Source organism: Thalassophryne amazonica, chromosome 1 (assembly GCF_902500255.1).
Source record: "Thalassophryne amazonica chromosome 1, fThaAma1.1, whole genome shotgun sequence".
Classification (NCBI taxonomy): Eukaryota; Metazoa; Chordata; class Actinopteri; order Batrachoidiformes; family Batrachoididae; genus Thalassophryne; species Thalassophryne amazonica.
In genome coordinates, this window is record NC_047103.1 from 93,238,141 (window position 1) to 93,256,580 (window position 18,440).

General features: G+C 42.4%; 1 protein-coding gene across 1 annotated transcript in view; it reads right to left on the reverse strand.

Moving 5' to 3' along the window:
- Positions 1–17,872, reverse strand: part of LOC117509399 (calcium/calmodulin-dependent 3',5'-cyclic nucleotide phosphodiesterase 1C-like) — a 296,954-nt gene extending 279,082 nt beyond the window's left edge. Inside the window, exon 1 of the mRNA XM_034169110.1 lies at positions 17,778–17,872. Coding sequence (XP_034025001.1) covers positions 17,778–17,862 — 85 coding nt within the window. The 5' untranslated portion in view covers positions 17,863–17,872. The remainder of the gene's footprint in view (positions 1–17,777) is intronic.
- Between the last annotated feature and the right edge of the window lie 568 nt (positions 17,873–18,440).

The following is an 18,440-nucleotide window of genomic DNA, read 5'->3' on the forward strand; positions in this document are numbered from 1 at the left end:
CACTGAAGTCCTCCTTTGAACTAGAGCTTGATTGTGATTTCTCACTTGTAAGTTGCCTTGGATAAAAGAATTGGCCAAATGAATGTAATTATTTCTTAATAATTGACCTAACTAAAGGTGTGGTGTCAACAAGATTCAAGATTTTCAGTGTGAGTTCAAAGGGGACAATTTTAGAGATTTCAGTATAGAAAAGCCTGAGTTGTTTTTTTTTTCCTCCAGCGGCACAAAAAAAAAAAAAAAAAAAAAAAATTCAAATGCGTATGTAGAAATTTTGATATCCACTGTAGTTCTGATAAATGTAACAATTACTAAATGGTGGGAAAAGAACAGACAATGAATGAGTATCCTCTATTCCAAATATTTTAAATAAGACAAAGCAGAGTGTATTCATATCCAGAGGTCAAAAAAGACCACAAAACATAATCATCAGAGGGAAGAGGGCTCTTCATTAGTGATGATTACTGCTTGAGCTTAGCGGACAAACAACTGATTATTTGCACCACTCACAATGATGTCGCAAGCATTTCCCAAATCTCCTTGTTCCCAGAACAACAGGACTCGGTCTGCGTACACACAAATACTGTTGTGCTGCCTTACTGTTTGCTCTGCTCCCCTCCCTTTCTGTTTCTCCAGGTGCCACGTCACAGAGCTGATTTTCTACACCTGTCAACAGTCATCCTCACCTGTATTTAAGCCTTGGTTTTTCCACTCCACACTCACCAAAAACTCAGATCAGCTCTGTGGTACCTGGCCTCTGTTTATATTCTTAGATAGCAGATCTCAGTGTTTGTTTATGACTCTGTGTTCACCTAATTTTGACATGTCTCTTGTGTTCCCTTGTTTCAGCGTTCCTGTCTCCCGTAAGCTGCATTGCAGCCGACTACTTATGGTCCTCTGCCATACATCACATTCTGGTCAACCCTGTGTCTCCCTGCTTTGGTGCCTCCACAAACATCATCTGTAATATCCATTTCTTCCTTCGTTAAATAAATTGGGCAGCGCAGTCTTGTTTGAGGGCAGGTGCTAAAGGGATAAAATATGACACTCAGGTGTGAATTTGGCCCATTCTTCCACGCAAACAAAATAGTCTTCAAATCTTGAAGGTTCTCTTCTAAGAACGCTGATCTTTAGTTCTTTCTGTATATTTTTTTACTGGATTGAAGTCAGGTGATTGGCTGGACCACTGTAGCAGCTTTATTTTCATTCTCTGAAACCAACTGAGAGTTTCCTTGACTATGAGTTTCAGATTGTCTTGTTGAAATGTCCACCTTCATTTCATTTTCATCATCCTAGTAGATTATTATCAAAAATGGATCAGTACATTTTTCCATTCATTCTTCCATCAGTAATATCAATCAATCAATCAATTTTTTTTTATATAGCGCCAAATCACAACAAACAGCTGCCCCAAAGCGCTCTATATTGCAAGGCAAGGCCATACAACAATTATGTAAAACCCCAACGGTCAAAACGACCCCCTGTGAGCAAGCACTTGGCTACAGTGGGAAGGAAAAACTCCCTTTTAACAGGAAGAAACCTCCAGCAGAACCAGGCTCAGGGAGGGGCAGTCTTCTGCTGGGACTGGTTGGGGCTGAGGGAGAGAACCAGGAAAAAGACTGTGGCTGTGGAGGGGAGCAGAGATCGATCACTAGTGATTAAATGCAGAGTGGTGCATACAGAGCAAAAAGAGAAAGAAACAGTGCATCATAGGAACCCCCCAGCAGTCTACGCCTATAGCAGCATAACTAAGGGATGGTTTAGGGTCACCTGATCCAGCCCTAACTATAAGCTTTAGCAAAAAGGAAAGTTTTAAGCCTAATCTTAAAAGTAGAGAGGGTGTCTGTCTCCCTGATCTGAATTGGGAGCTGGTTCCACAGGAGAGGAGCCTGAAAGCTGAAGGCTCTGCCTCCCATTCTACTCTTACAAACCCTAGGAACTACAAGTAAGCCTGCAGTCTGAGAGCGAAGCGCTCTATTGGGGTGATATGGTACTACGAGGTCCCTAAGATAAGATGGGACCTGATTATTCAAAACCTTATAAGTAAGAAGAAGAATTTTAAATTCTATTCTAGAATTAACAGGAAGCCAATGAAGAGAGGCCAATATGGGTGAGATATGCTCTCTCCTTCTAGTCCCCGTCAGTACTCTAGCTGCAGCATTTTGAATTAACTGAAGGCTTTTTAGGGAACTTTTAGGACAACCTGGATAATAATGAATTACAATAGTCCAGCCTAGAGGAAATAATGCATGAATTAGTTTTTCAGCATCACTCTGAGACAAGACCTTTCTGATTTTAGAGATATTGCGTAAATGCAAAAAAGCAGTCCTACATATTTGTTTAATATGCGCTTTGAATGACATATCCTGATCAAAAATGACTCCAAGATTTCTCACAGTTTTACTAGAGGTCAGGGTAATGCCATCCAGAGTAAGGATCTGGTTAGACACCATGTTTCTAGATTTGTGGGGCCAAGTACAATAACTTCAGATTTATCTGAGTTTAAAAGCAGGAAATTAGAGGTCATCCATGTCTTTATGTCTGTAAGACAATCCTGCAGTTTAGCTAATTGTTGTGTGTCCTCTGGCTTCATGGATAGATAAAGCTGGGTATCATCTGCGTAACAATGAAAATTTAAGCAATACCGTCTAATAATACTGCCTAAGGGAAGCATGTATAAAGTGAATAAAATTGGTCCTAGCACAGAACCTTGTGGAACTCCATAATTAACTTTAGTCTGTGAAGAAGATTCCCCATTTACATGAACAAATTGTAATCTATTAAACAAATATGATTCAAACCACCGCAGCGCAGTGCCTTTAATACCTATGGCATGCTCTAATCTCTGTAATAAAATTTTATGGTCAACAGTATCAAAAGCAGCACTGAGGTCTAACAGAACAAGCACAGAGATGAGTCCACTGTCCGAGGCCATAAGAAGATCATTTGTAACCTTTACTAATGCTGTTTCTGTACTATGATGAATTCTAAAACCTGACTGAAACTCTTCAAATAGACCATTCCTCTGCAGATGATCAGTTAGCTGTTTTACAACTACCCTTTCAAGAATTTTGAGAGAAAAGGAAGGTTGGAGATTGGCCTATAATTAGCTAAGATAGCTGGGTCCAAGTGATGGCTTTTTAAGTAATGGTTTAATTACATGCCACCTTAAAAGCCTGTGGTACATAGCCAACTAACAAAGATAGATTGATCATATTTAAAATCGGAAGCATTAAATAATGGTAGGGCTTCCTTGAGCAGTCTGGTATGAATGGGGTCTAATAAACATGTTGATGGTTTGGATGAAGTAACTATGAAAATAACTCAGACAGAACAATCGAGAGAAAGAGTCTAACCAAATACCGGCATCACTGAAAGCAGCCAAAGATAACGATACGTCTTTGGATGGTTATGAGTAATTTTTTCTCTAATAGTTAAAATTTGTTAGCAAAAGAAGTCATGAAGTCATTACTAGTTAAAGTTAATGGAATACTCAGCTCAATAGAGCTCTGACTCTTGTCAGCCTGGCTACAGTGCTGAAAAGAAACCTGGGGTTGTTCTTATTTTCTTCAATTAGTGATGAGTAGAAAGATGTCCTAGCTTACGGAGGGCTTTTTTATAGAGCAACAGACTCTTTTTCCAGGCTAAGTGAAGATCTTCTAAATTAGTGAGACGCCATTTCCTCTCCAACTTACGGGTTATCTGCTTTAAGCTACGAGTTTGTGAGTTATACCACGGAGTCAGACACTTCTGATTTAAAGCTCTCTTTTTCAGAGGAGCTACAGCATCCAAAGTTGTCTTCAATGAGGATGTAAAACTATTGACGAGATACTCTATCTCCCTTACAGAGTTTAGGTAGCTACTCTGCACTGTGTTGGTATATGGCATTAGAGAACATAAAGAAGGAATCATATCCTTAAACCTAGTTACAGCGCTTTCTGAAAGACTTCTAGTGTAATGAAACTTATTCCCCACTGCTGGGTAGTCCATCAGAGTAAATGTAAATGTTATTAAGAAATGATCAGACAGAAGGGAGTTTTCAGGGAATACTGTTAAGTCTTCTATTTCCATACCATAAGTCAGAACAAGATCTAAGATATGATTAAAGTGGTGGGTGGACTCATTTACTTTTTGAGCAAAGCCAATAGAGTCTAATAATAGATTAAATGCAGTGTTGAGGCTGTCATTCTCAGCATCTGTGTGGATGTTAAAATCGCCCACTATAATTATCTTATCTGAGCTAAGCACTAAGTCAGACAAAAGGTCTGAAAATTCACAGAGAAACTCACAGTAACGACCAGGTGGACGATAGATAATAACAAATAAAACTGGTTTTTGGGACTTCCAATTTGGATGGACAAGACTAAGAGACAAGCTTTCAAATGAATTAAAGCTCTGTCTGGGTTTTTGATTAATTAATAAGCTGGAATGGAAGACTGCTGCTAATCCTCCGCCCCGGCCCGTGCTACGAGCATTCTGACAGTTAGTGTGACTCGGGGGTGTTGACTCATTTAAACTAACATATTCATCCTGCTGTAACCAGGTTTCTGTTAAGCAGAATAAATCAATACGTTGATCAATTATTATATCATTTACCAACAGGGACTTAGAAGAGAGAGACCTAATGTTTAATAGACCACATTTAACTGTTTTAGTCTGTGGTGCAGTTGAAGGTGCTATATTATTTTTTCTTTTTGAATTTTTATGCTTAAATAGATTTTTGCTGGTTATTGGTGGTCTGGGAGCAGGCACCGTCTCTACGGGGATGGGGTAATGAGGGGATGGCAGGGGGAGAGAAGCTGCAGAGAGGTGTGTAAGACTACAACTCTGCTTCCTGGTCCCAATCCTGGATAGTCACAGTTTGGAGGATTTAAGAAAATTGGCCAGATTTCTAGAAATGAGAGCTGCTCCATCCAAAGTGGGATGGATGCCGTCTCTCCTAACAAGACCAGGTTTTCCCCAGAAGCTTTGCCAATTATCTATGAAGCCCACCTCATTTTTTGGACACCACTCAGACAGCCAGCAATTCAAGGAGAACATGCGGCTAAACATGTCACTCCCGGTCCGATTGGGGAGGGGCCCAGAGAAAACTACAGAGTCCGACATTGTTTTTGCAAAGTTACACACCGATTTAATGTTAATTTTAGTGACCTCCGATTGGCGTAACCGAGTGTCATTACTGCCGACGTGAATTACAATCTTACCAAATTTACGTTTAGCCTTAGCCAGCAGTTTCAAATTTCCTTCAATGTCACCTGCTCTGGCCCCCGGAAGACAATTGACTATTGTTGCTGGTGTCGCTAACTTCACATTTCTCAAAACAGAGTCGCCAATAACCAGAGTTTGATCCTCGGCGGGTGTATCGTCGAGTGGGGAAAAACGGTTAGAGATGTGAACGGGTTGACGGTGTACACGGGGCTTCTGTTTAGGGCTACGCTTCCTCCTCACAGTCACCCAATCAGCCTGCTTTCCCGACTGCTCGGGATCTGCCAGGGGGGAACTAATGGCGGCTAAGCTACCTTGGTCCGCACCGACTACAGGGGCCTGGCTAGCTGTAGAATTTTCCACGGTGCGGAGCCGAGTCTCCAATTCGCCCAGCCTGGCCTCCAAAGCTACGAATAAGCTACACTTATTACAAGTACCGTTACTGCTAAAGGAGGCCGAGGAATAACTAAACATTTCACACCCAGAGCAGAAAAGTGCGGGAGAGACAGGAGAAGCCGCCATGCTAAATCGGCTAAGAGCTAGTAGCTACGCTAACCTAGCGGATTCCTAAAAACACGCAAAGTGAATAATGTGTAAATAATTTAGAGGTGATTCAGCAGAAGGAGTGCTTTAGTTAAGGCACCAGACAGGCCATGAAGCAGCACAGGTAACGCACGGCAACAGTGCTAAAAAATAAAATAAAATAAAAATCCACCAATATGAAGTTTGCCAGTGCTGGATGTTGAAAAAAAAAGCCCCACAACATGATGTGCACACCTCCAAACTTCACTGTTGGTATGGTGTTTTTGGGGTGTTGTGCAGTGCCATTTATGGCATTTACTATGGCATTGAAATGGTTCAATTTTGGTCTTATCTGATCAGACTATATTTCACAGGCTTATCTAAATGTTGTACAGCAATCATTAAACGAGCTTCGACATGCTTTTACTTCAGCAATGGAGTCTTACATGATGAACGTGCATCCAGGCTATGGTGGCTGAGTGCATTACTTATTGTTTTCTTTGAAAGAATTGCACCTGCTAATTTCAGGCCTTACAGAAGTGGTCCTGGGCTCTTGGACAACTCTTCTGATAATTATTTTCAGTCCTATGTCAGAAATCTTGCAAGGATTACCTGCTCATGGCTGGTTTATGGTGAAATGATGGTCTTTCCACTTTCAGATTATGGCCTGCTTACTGGAACAATCAGAAGTTTAGAGATCCTTCTGTAACCAGTGCCATCAGTATGTTTACAACAATAAGGTTGCAAAGATTTTGCTTTTACCCATCATGAGATGTTTGTTGTGTGACCCCTATTTTATAGGCCATCAGTTGGGACAGAACCAGTTAATATTAATTTGCACTGACAAGGGGCAGGACAACTTTCAAATTACTGAAAGATTTCAGCTGGTGTCTTCGCTTTGCAATGGATGGACACAGCAGCTACATTCTGTGGACTCTGCTGAAACTTTTAAAGAGAAGCTTAAGACCCACTTGTACAGGGTTGCTTTTACCTAGTTTTGTGTTCCTGTTGTTTATAATTTCTGTGTTTGTATTTTAATTTTTCACTGTGAAGCACTTTGTTGTTTTATCTTGAAAGGTGTGATACAAATAAACTTTACTTACTTACTAATTGTTTCCATCTCACCTTGTCCTCTGCATCTTCCTCTGTCACACCAACCACCTGCATGCCCTCCCTCACCACATCCATAAACCTTCTCTTTGTCCTCCCTCTGTTCCTCCTGCCTGGTGGTTCCATTCTCTGCATCCTTCTCCCTATATACCCTGGCTCCCTCCTCTGCACATGTCCAAGCCATCTGAATCTCACCTCTCTGACTTTGTCACCCCCCTGAGCTGTCCCGCTGGTGTGTTCATTCCAAATCCTGCATTTCCTCATCACTCCCAAAGAGAATTGCATCTTTAGCTCTTGTGCCTGTCTTTTTGTTAGTGCCACCATCTCCAAGCCATACAACATAGTTGGGTTCACTGCTGTCATGCAGACTTGCCTCTTCATTCTTGTAGATATTCTTCGGGCACAAATCACTCCTGCCACCTTTCTCCACCCACTCTACCCAGCCTGCACTTTCTTCTTTTACCTCTCTATCACACTCTCCATTACTTTGGACAGTTGATCGCAAGTGTTTAAACTCATCTACTTTCACCACCTCTACTCCTTGTAACTGCACTATTCCACTGGGCTCCCTTTCATTCACACACATGTACTCAGTCTTTCTCCTACTGACGTTCATTCCCCTTCTCTCCAGAGTAAATCTCCACATCTCAAGGCTAGTCTCAAACTGATAACATCATGGTCCATGGAGACTCCTGTCTGATCTCATCCATCAACCTGTCCATCACCATTGCAAACAAGAAAGGACTCATAGCTGATCCTTGGTGTAATACCACCTCGAATGAGTCTGTCATTCATACAGCACATATCACCACTGTCACACTATCCTTGTTCATGTCCTGCACTTGTTGTGTGGGCCGCCGAAGAGGAGGTACTGCTGGCTCACCACCACCGGATGGCGCCCTGCTTGGAGTGCGGGCTTCAAGCACAAGAGGGCGCCAGAACCACTGGGAGTGACAGCCGTCAATCATCCTCAACACCAGCTGTCACTCATCATCTCATCATCACCATCACCATAAAAGCCGGGCGGCGACTCCACCTCCTCGCCGAGAAATCTCTTACGATACAAGGTAATCTCTCTGCTGACTTATACGTCGAATAATAATCTGATCTGTTTTGCAGCTGTTTTTTCCTGGTGGTATTCCTTGACTGGATTTTCGGAGCTGCACGTGTGTATGATTGGAGGTGGAGGCTCTCCCTCCACAAGAATCAGTAATCAAGGTTGCTGGGTGTGAGGATTCACACTCACTACCTTCTGTTTTTTCTGCCAGCAGTACCAGGGCCGACAACGGAGGACAGAGACCACCTGGGGACTCGGGGCTTGGCGGCTTCGGTGTTCTTCAGGCCGTTGGTGGTAGAAGCGGTGTGGGTCCCGGCTCTTCGTTCATCTGAGGTCTCCTATCTTCGAGCCTGCCCGCAATCCCCTTGTGTGTGATTGGCAGTACCTTTGTTTATTTTACGTTGTGTTCTTGTGCAACATTAAATTGTTACTCCTTCCCTTATCCATTGTCCGTTCATTAGCGCCCCCTGTTGTGGGTCCGTGTTACGACACCTTCTCAACAGCACTACCCTAACATACTTCTCTGCCACTCCAGACTTCCTCATACAATACCACAACTTCTCTTGGCACACTGTCATAAGCTTTCTCTAAATCCACCAACATATAATGTAACTCCTTCTGGCCTTTTCTGTACTTCTGCATCAGTATTCTCAGAGCAAACATTCCATCTGTAGTGCGCTTTCTCGACATTAAACTATATTGCTGTTCACAGATCTTCACTTTTTCTAGCCCTAGCTTCTCCTACTCTTTCCCATAACTTCATGCTGTGGCTCACCTTTATGTCTCTGTAGTTATTACAGCTATGTACATCACCTTTGTTATTAAAAATAGCAACCGGCACATTTCGTCTCCACTTCTCAGGCATTATTTCACTTTGTAAGATTTATTAAACAATCTGGTAAGAAAATCCAGTGCCAACTCTCCTCTACATCTCCATGCCTCCACTGGAATGTCATCTGGACTGACTGCCTTTCCACTCTTCATCTTCTTCATAGCTGGCCTCACTTCATTCTTGCTAATCTCTTGCACTTCCTGATTTACGCTGTCCACATCATCCAGCCTTTTCTCTCACTCATTTTCTTAAGGTGCGTTTACACATAACGATGACAAGTCACGAATGCCACGAAGTATACATTCTTGCCCGCTGATCACGAATGTGATTATTTGGGGCAGATGTGTCCAGTGTCCTCAGGAACTGCTGCAACCTGTTACCACACGTTACAGTTAATGGCACGTGTTGCTGGAGAATTATCAGGAACCATTATGCACAGTCAAGAATAAGTTTCCACATTGTTGCGTGCTGTTACGCACGATAGTGCTTAACAGCGCATTGTTAAGTTCTGTCACATTGTGAATGAGGCGAATTGCCTCCACACACACACCCATATTCATCCATCAGCTGCTGAACAATTCAGATCGCTCCAGTTTGCTCCACAGCAGAAGAACTTTGTGACTGCATGCTTTGTTGGGCTCTGTGCCATGGAGTGGTGCAGAGAGGAGGAGGAGACAGACAGCCAGATGTGTGGTTCCACGCAGCTCTTGTCTCTCTCATTTTCCCAAACATCAGGCACATGCAGCAGGTGGAGCACCTGCAGGAGCGTGCTGAGGAACATTGGAACGAAACTTTTAGCTGACTTGGCATCACTGTACTGCTTCAGCATACTGCAGCAATGAAACTGAATGCAGTGCAGCAGGGTTAATTGTGCACACGTCAGAGAAGAACGCTGTCACACTCTATTAAGGATCACCACTAATCAAGATGGATCAACACGCTCAGTTGCGACCTCCATGACACGAGGCGAAATGAAGGTGGTGCGTTACATTCATGGAAGATTTTTTGACAGCCAAAAACATGCTCCACGAAAATCATGAATATCATGCACCATCATGCACTATTAAGAAACCTATTCAGATGTGTTAAGTAACGTTAAGAATGTCAGGAATGTGTCAAGAATGACGCAAATATGACATTCGTAACATTCATCTTGCCTATGTGTAAACGCACCATTAATTCATCAGGTCCTCAAAATATTCCCTCCACCTTCTCAACACACTGTCCTTGCTTGAAAGCACATTACCATCTGCATCTTTACCACCCTAAACTGCTACACATCATTTCCAGCTTGGTCCCTTTGTCTGGCCAAATGGTATAAGTCCTTTTCTCCTTCCTTCCTGTTCAACTTCTTGCACAACTTGCTATATGCTTTTTCCTTAGGGTCCCTTCCCACATAACACGATATAAGCCGACGAGCGCATGAAGGAGGAATTGCATGCCATGTCTTGCACGTGTCGCTAGAACTATTCACACACACCAGTGGCTGAAAGACAGACAGTGCCCTGTGAGAGCCCATTCGATCCCTCTCGCAGCAGATGCTGGCCAAATTCCAGGTGACACACACTAACATCTAACACGGCTCGCCTGACACTTAGAAAATGTTGGCCATTTGCTCTGTCAGCACGAAAACAGTCAGCAGATGATCACTTTCGAGCTGGATGTGAAATTTGTCTAAGTGCCCCCATGAGTGTGGCGTTGCAAAAAGCACACACGTGGTGCATGTGTCAAGCATGTGTGTGTGTGTATCATGCCCCCCGCTTGCCCCACCCCCCAAAACACATGTGGCATATGTGTGTTCCCCCCCCCCCCCCAACTATTTATTTAAATACATTTATCTCTTTGTTGATTTCAGGCATTTTGCGCACCTTTTATAGGACAGTGATGGTAGCGCAGTGGTAAAGTTTCTGGCTGACAATCAGAGCATTTGTAAATTGCAGGTTCGAATCCCATGGGTGGCATGTGTTTTTATTTATTTTTTTCCACTGCTGCTCGCACTGTGTTCCCGCTGTGACAGTTTCATGCATACTCGTGCACGAAACCATCGCAGTGGGATCATTCACACCTGCCAAACCACGTGTCCCTCCCGACGTCAACTCAATGTTTTTATGGTTCGCTCACACGACCTGTTTCACTGTGATTCACCCTGATTGGACTTATTCGTACTATGTGTGAAGGGGCCCTTAGCCTTTGCAACTTCGCTTTTCACCTTACGCAGCATCTCCTTGTACGCTTGTCTACTTTCTTCATCTCTCTGACTATCCCAATTTTTTTGCCAACTTCTTTCTCCTTATGCTTTCCTGAACATCTTCATGCCACCACCAAGACTTCTTGTCTTCCTTCTACTGTCCAGATGTCACACCCAGTACTTTCCTAGCTGTCTCCTACATCACATCTGCAGTACTGTTCCATTTGTCCAAAATTGCTCCCCCTCCAACCAGTGCCTCTCTCACATGTTCACTGAATTTCACACAACAGTCCTCCTTCTTTAGCTTCCACTATCTGATCCTTTGTTGAGCTCTCACTTTCTTCCTCTTCTTCACCTCTAAAGTCATCCTACAAACCACTGTCCTATGCTGTCGAGCTACACTCTCCCCTACCAGCACATTACACTCTCCAATTTCTTTTAGATTTCATCTCCTACAAGGAATGTATTTCACCTGTGTGCACCTTACTCCACACTTACATGTCACCCTGTGCTCCTCCCTTTTCTTAAAGTAGGTGTTTATCACAGCCATGTCCATCTTTTTTACAAAATCAACTACCATCTGCCCTTCCACATTCCTGTCCTTGATACCATTCCTTCCTCATCACCTCTGTTCTCTTCACAAACATTCCCACTGAAGTCCGCTCCTATCACCACTCTTTCAGGCTTGGGCACAGTCGTTATCACCTCATCTAATTCCCTCCAGAAATCTTTCACCTTCATCTCGCAACCTGCCTGTGGGGTATATGCACTGATATTCATCATCACCCCTTCAATTTCCAACATCACACTCATCACCCTGTCAGACACTCACTTAACCTCCAACACACTCTTAACATACTGTTCCTTTAAAATGACCACAACACCATTTTTCTTCCTATCCACACCATGATACGACAACTTGAACCCACCCCCTATGCTCCTGCCTTACTTCCCTTCAACTTGGTCTCTTGAACACACAATATGTCTACCTTTCTACTCTCCATCATGTCAGCCAGCTCTCTCTCTTTACCTTTGTCCTATTGCAAACATTCAAAGTCCTGACTCTTACTTCTACAGTTTTAGTTTTCCTCTTCTCCCACTGTCTCTGAACACGTTTTCCTCCTCTTCTTCTTCACCCAGCATTAGCCAAATTTCCGCCAGCACCCTGTTAGGAAACGGCACCAGTGGTGGTCGTTTGTAACCTGGGCCACGACTGATGTGGTATGGAAATTCAGTTTGTACTCTGCATGGTAATTTTGGCTTGTTTTACACCCGATGCCATTCCTGACACAACACTACCCATTTATTTGGGCTTAGGACCAGCACTCAGAGTGTACTGGCTACACACCCCATGTGGCTGAGATTTGACAAACTTTATGGTTAACTTCCTGCCTCCATCTTCCATCCTTTTTTATCTGGGCTTGGGACTGACACACAGAATGTATTCATTGTGCATCTTACAGTAGTGTTCAGAATAATAGTAGTGCTATGTGACTAAAAAGATGAATCCAGGTTTTGAGTATATCTCTTATTGCTACATGGGAAACAAGGTACCAGTAGATTCAATAGATTCTCACGAATCCAACAAGACCAAGCATTCATGATATGCACACTCTTAAGGCTATGAAATTGGGCTATTAGTAAAAAAAAAGTAGAAAAGGGGGTGTTCACAATAATAGTAGTGTGGCATTCAGTCAATGAGTTCATCAATTTTGTGGAACAAACAGGTGTGAATCAGGTGTCCCCTATTTAAGGATGAAGCCAGCACCTGTTGAACATGCTTTTCTCTTTGAAAGCCTGAGGAAAATGGGACGTTCAAGACATTGTTCAGAAGAACAGCGTAGTTTGATTAAAAAGTTGATTGGAGAGGGGAAAACTTATATGAAGGTGCCAAAAATTATAGGCTGTTCATCTACAATGATCTCCAATGCTTTAAAATGGACAAAAAAAAAAAAAAAAAGCGTGGAAGAAAATGGAAAACAACCATCAAAATGGATAGAAGAATAACCATTATGGCAAAGGCTCACCCACTGATCAGCTCCAGGATGATCAAAGACAGACTGGAGTTACCTGTAAGTGCTATGACAGTTAGAAGACACCTGTGTGAAGCTAATTTATTTGCAAGAATCCCCCGCAAAGTCCCTCTGTTAAATAAAAGACGTGCAGAAGAGGTTACAATTTGCCAAAGAACACATCAACTGGCCTAAAGAGAAATGGAGGAATATTTTGTGGACTGATGAGAGTAAAATTGTTCTTTATGGGTCCAAGGGCCACAGACAGTTTGTGAGACGACCCCCAAACTCTTAATTCAAGCCACAGTTCACAATGAAGCATGGTGGTGCAAGCATCATGATATGGGCATGTTTCTCCTACTATGGTGTTGGGCCTATATATCGCATACCAGGTATCATGGATAAGTTTGGATATGTCAAAATACTTGAAAAGGTCATGTTGCCTTATGCTGAAGAGGACATGCCCTTGAAATGGGTGTTTCAACAAGACAATGACCCCAAGCACACTAGTAAACAAGCAAAATCTTGGTTCCAAACCAACAAAATGAATGCCTCGCAGATGTGAAGAAATCATGAAAAACTGTGGTTACACAACTAAATACTAGTTTAGTGATTCACAGGATTGCTAAAAAAGCAGTTTGAACATAATAGTTTTGAGTTTGTAGCGTCAACAGCAGATGCTACTATTATTGTGAACACCCCCTTTTCTACTTTTTTACTAATAGCCCAATTTCATAGCCTTAAGAGTGTGCATATCATGAATGCTTGGTCTTGTTGGATTTGTGAGAATCTACTGAATCTACTGGTACCTTGTTTCCCATGTAATAATAAGAAATATACTCAAAACCTGGATTAATCTTTTTAGTTACATAGCACTACTATTATTCTGAACACTACTGTATGTGGCTGAGTTAACCAGGGCATACAACCCCAAATCAAAAAGCATGGGATGACATGGAAAACGTTAAATAAAAAAATTAAAAAGCAGTAATCTTCACATTCACTTTGACATCTGTTTCATTGTTACAGAATCATCCCAAGATATTTTATGCTTTCTATTAGGGATGAGCGAGTACACCAATATCTGTATCTGTTCAACCAACTAAATTATCTGTATCCATATCTGTACTCGTAGTGGGCAGGGCCTAAACCAGAAGTGGGCGTGGTTTAACCCAAAATTGCTGGGGCTGAAATCAGTACATTATTTTTAGTCTGAAACTGATATGGATTGATCAGAAGTTGCTATATTTATTGTTTGTTTGAAAACTATTTACAGAACAGCCTCAAAATTGAGATTCAAATTAATGTATTTGAACATGAATATTCTTAAGTGTATGAATGAATATTTACAGAACAGCCTCAGAATTGAGATTCAATGTTTTTGATCACAATAGTAAAGGAACTATTTATAGAACAAGTTTTTTTTTTAATATAAACTCAGAACATAAATATTCTTAAGTGTATGAATGAATAACAGAACAGCCTCAGAATTGACATTCAATGTAGTAGGAAATTATATGAACTACTAAGTATACATGAACAAGAGTTGTCATACTCAACACAACTTTCTTTTTTCTTCTTTTTTTTCTATTTTATGATCAAACTGGGATTTTTTTTCCCAATTATGTGTTTATATTTACTACCTAACGTTCTTGGCATTTTTTTCCACAGAGAGAAGTTGTTCGACTGACCAATTTATTTTTATGAACTGCAGTGAGAAAGTGTCAGATACAGCATGCAGCCATGTTCAATAAAAATATTAATATAGGCTACTTTGTGTGTTCAGCTACATGTGTGTATGTGTGTAAGTGGCCTGTAAAACTTTATTTTTTTCGTGATCTGTGTGAACTTGGTGATTCATGCAATGTCAGCCTTGTTAACTGTATAATTCTCAAAAGCACTGCGTTCAGTAGGAGCAAAGTTTTCCAAGTGACTTTATATCACCAACAAAACAAAGAGCACACAAACGGTTAAAAAATAAATAAATAAATAAATCAAAACCCGGCTGGAGGCTGTGACCACCGCGACAGGAGCCGTTTTCAGTTCTGTCTTGTTAAAAGCACCGTGTATGACACAAAACAAGTTCACCAAATAACTTTAAATATCAAACAAACCAAAAAAGGCGATCTGAAGAAAACGTAAGCTGGGCAAGAGTACTGACAGAGCAACGTGAGGCAGAATCCAGCCAAGCACAGAGAGAGATCATGTGTGTGTGTGTGTGTGTGTGTGTGTGTGTGTGTGTGTGTGTGTGTGTGTGTGTGTGAGAGAGAAGCTGCAGAGAGACATGTCTATGTAGGGAGGGGCGGGCGCTGTGTGTGACTGGCCAATCACAGAGCGTGAAGACAGTCAGTTAGCCAATGAGAATTTTCCTTCAGCACAAGCACAGATATTGATGAGTTTTACTCGGATCATGCTTGAGCTCGTCAAAAATGGCTTATCCGTACCGGATACTCGTCTGAAACGAGTATCTGGCTCAACCCTACTTTCTATGTTCAACTTCATTTGATTTCTTGATATTCATCCATTCCTGCATGTAAGTCCTGCTACACATTTCAAAAAAGTTGTGATGCTAAAGCATTTACATTACCACTTCCTAATGTTGCCATACCAACTTTTCTGAGTTGCTAAACCACCAAACTACATTCCCTGAATCAAATTCACAGTGGCCTGAACTCATTTCTTGAGTCAAGGAACTCTTTTGGCAAAACCTTAAGCAGTTTGCACCTAGTTAGACACAATTTGTAGATCGAATGGACTCTTTTTTGCAAAACACAATGGCCACTTCATACATAACAGAACTGAGGCCGAATGGCGCACGAAGGAGGATTCAGATGGCACTTGTGAAAAATCGGAGCTGCATTGAACACCTTGTACAGCAGTCACCACAATCATTCGGCCACAGCACATGCACTCTACAGTCGCATGTCGCTCTCGCTGGAAACCCAATCAAACGGTGGGCAAGATGAGGTCGCACAGCCATCTGATCATGCTCGCAACGTTCGCACAGCATGTGAAATGCAGGTCGGACAAATCATGCTGAGGCCAAGGGGCTGTACGAAATCATTGACCAGGTCGAACCTTGGCCGAATGGTGCGTTCGAGGCAGCATTCGCACCAGCAGCTGAATGACGGCGAATGGTGTACGAGTACCCATTCGACTGACTCTCAGCTGGAGTCCAGGTACCACCCATGAACATCCAACACCACTTACAGAGCACTTAGAAAATGCGGGGCTATTCGCGATGCCAGCATGAAAGTAGAGAGTAGGTGACCACTTTCGAGCTGGTGTTTGAAAGCTCAAAGGGCGGTCAGTGTGCCCACCCCCAAGCAACACAAATGGCATGTGAGTGTGTCATCCCTCCCCCCAACAACATGATTGATGTGAGTGTGTCGTGTCCCCCCACCACCCCAGGCAACAGAATGGCATGTGGGTGTGCCACCCCCCCCCCCCCCCCAACACACACCACGATAAGACAATGCCAAGTCACATTCTGCACGTATTACAACAGCGTAGCTTTGTAGTAAAAGAGTGCAGGTACTAGACTGGCCTGCCTGCAGTCCAGACCTGTCGCCCATTGAAAATGTGGCACATTATGAAGCGCAAAATATGACAATGGAGACCCCGGACTGTTGAACAACTGAAGTCGTACATCAAGCAAGAATGGGAAAGAATTCCACCTAGAAAGCTTCAACAATTAGTGTCTTCAGTTCCCAAACACGTATTGAGTGTTGATAGAAGGAAAGGTGATGTAACACAGTGGTAAACATACCACTGTCCCAGCTTTTTTGAAACATGTTGTTATGTGTCGACGCGGGTTGAGGAGCGGACCTGCGTCAGACGGAACCCAGCGCTAAAAATAACCAGAAAGCGGTTCCAATAACAAAAACAATGTATTTATTTCACCCACTGGTGCATAATAAAGTGTAAGAACTGAAAAAGCGTCCTTCTGGTGGAGTGAAGGCTGGCACGCTCTCCAGCGCCCAAAAGGATCGAAGCCCGGCGCTCCTGGACCCACTACCACCGCCAAACACCCCCCAGGTGGACACGACAAACCGACTCTCTGCGAAGCATACGAGTGTAGAGTTCAAAATGCTTCCGTCTGGTCGTAGATTTGTGTCCAAGAGATGTAAGACCAATAGGTACAAGAACTCTTTTATTCCCACTGTCACTAGATTTTTTTAAACACTATCACAGTTTTTAACTAGGTTTTCTTATTATTTATGTTGTGTTATTTACTGTTTGGTGAGTTTTCATGCCATATTTAAGATCATGTTTATGTATGTATGAATGTGTTCTACTGCTTGCTGCACAACAAATTGCCTCCAAGAGGCTAATAAATACACTTTGATACCTTGATACCTTTTATTGTGTACAGCCAAAGGCACACCTGTGCAATAATGATGCTGTCTAATCAGCATCTTGATATGCCACACCTGTGAGGTGGGGTTGATTATCTCGGCAAAGGAGAATTGCTCACTAACACAGATTTAGACAGATTTACAAGCAATATTTGAGAGAAATATATATTTTGTGTATATACGTAGAAAATGTTTTAGATCTTGTGTTCAGCTCATGAAAATGGGAGCAAAAACAATTGTGTTTCGGTTTTTGTTCAGTAAATATCATACTCACTGACAGACTTGTAACAAGATCATCAAGGTTATTCACTTCACCCGCCAGTGGTCACACTGTCATGGCAGATCAGTGTATATCACATTGATATGACACAAACTCACAGGGTGTTGTAAAAAACTGAGATGATGACTTTGGCCTTCATGAAGCACACAGAGAATATACGAAAAGAATGAACATAAATATAATTAAGCTCAAGAGGAACATCACATACACTCTTACCAATGGTGAAGCTGAAGCCATCAATGCTGAAGGTGGCACTCCGACACTTTTTAATTCCTTGCTTTTTAGCTGTCTGTTCTGTCATTGTGGCATGTCTTTTTGTGTGCTCCTCTTCCTGCTGAGAGCAGAGCTGTGGAGAGCAGGAGTGCTCTCACCCAGGAGACGCGTGAACCTAGATCCCCGCCCCGCTTGCACAGGGTGACTGTAGCCTTGGCAGTGGTTGTCCCTGTGGAGGTGCTGTGGAGCGTGAAGCAGTCGTTTTTGGGAGTAACACTGGCCTCCACCATCCTACTCCTAACTGTTCTTTATTGTTCAAGGAAGCACATGAAGGAGGTTTTCCTCACTTTCGTCAACCCCTCTCATCTACCTCATCTCCCCCAAGACCTTCACTGTGCTCCCTTCAGAATTTCTGTGTTTCAACACATTTATCAAAACCAATTAATGCAAATTCTAATCCAATTACATTTTTTTCACAAATCTGATTGGTTAATTGTGTGAGATTTCAGACCATAAAATATCACATAAACAGTGGCAAAATATTAAAACAGTTTCACATTTAATGTGTTACTCCGCGCCCTGTCCGTGCGTGTTGCTCTTCAGTTGTTAATAATGGCGCTGTTAGATGAGAGCAAGGCGTTGCCAACCATCATTAAACACGAAGAA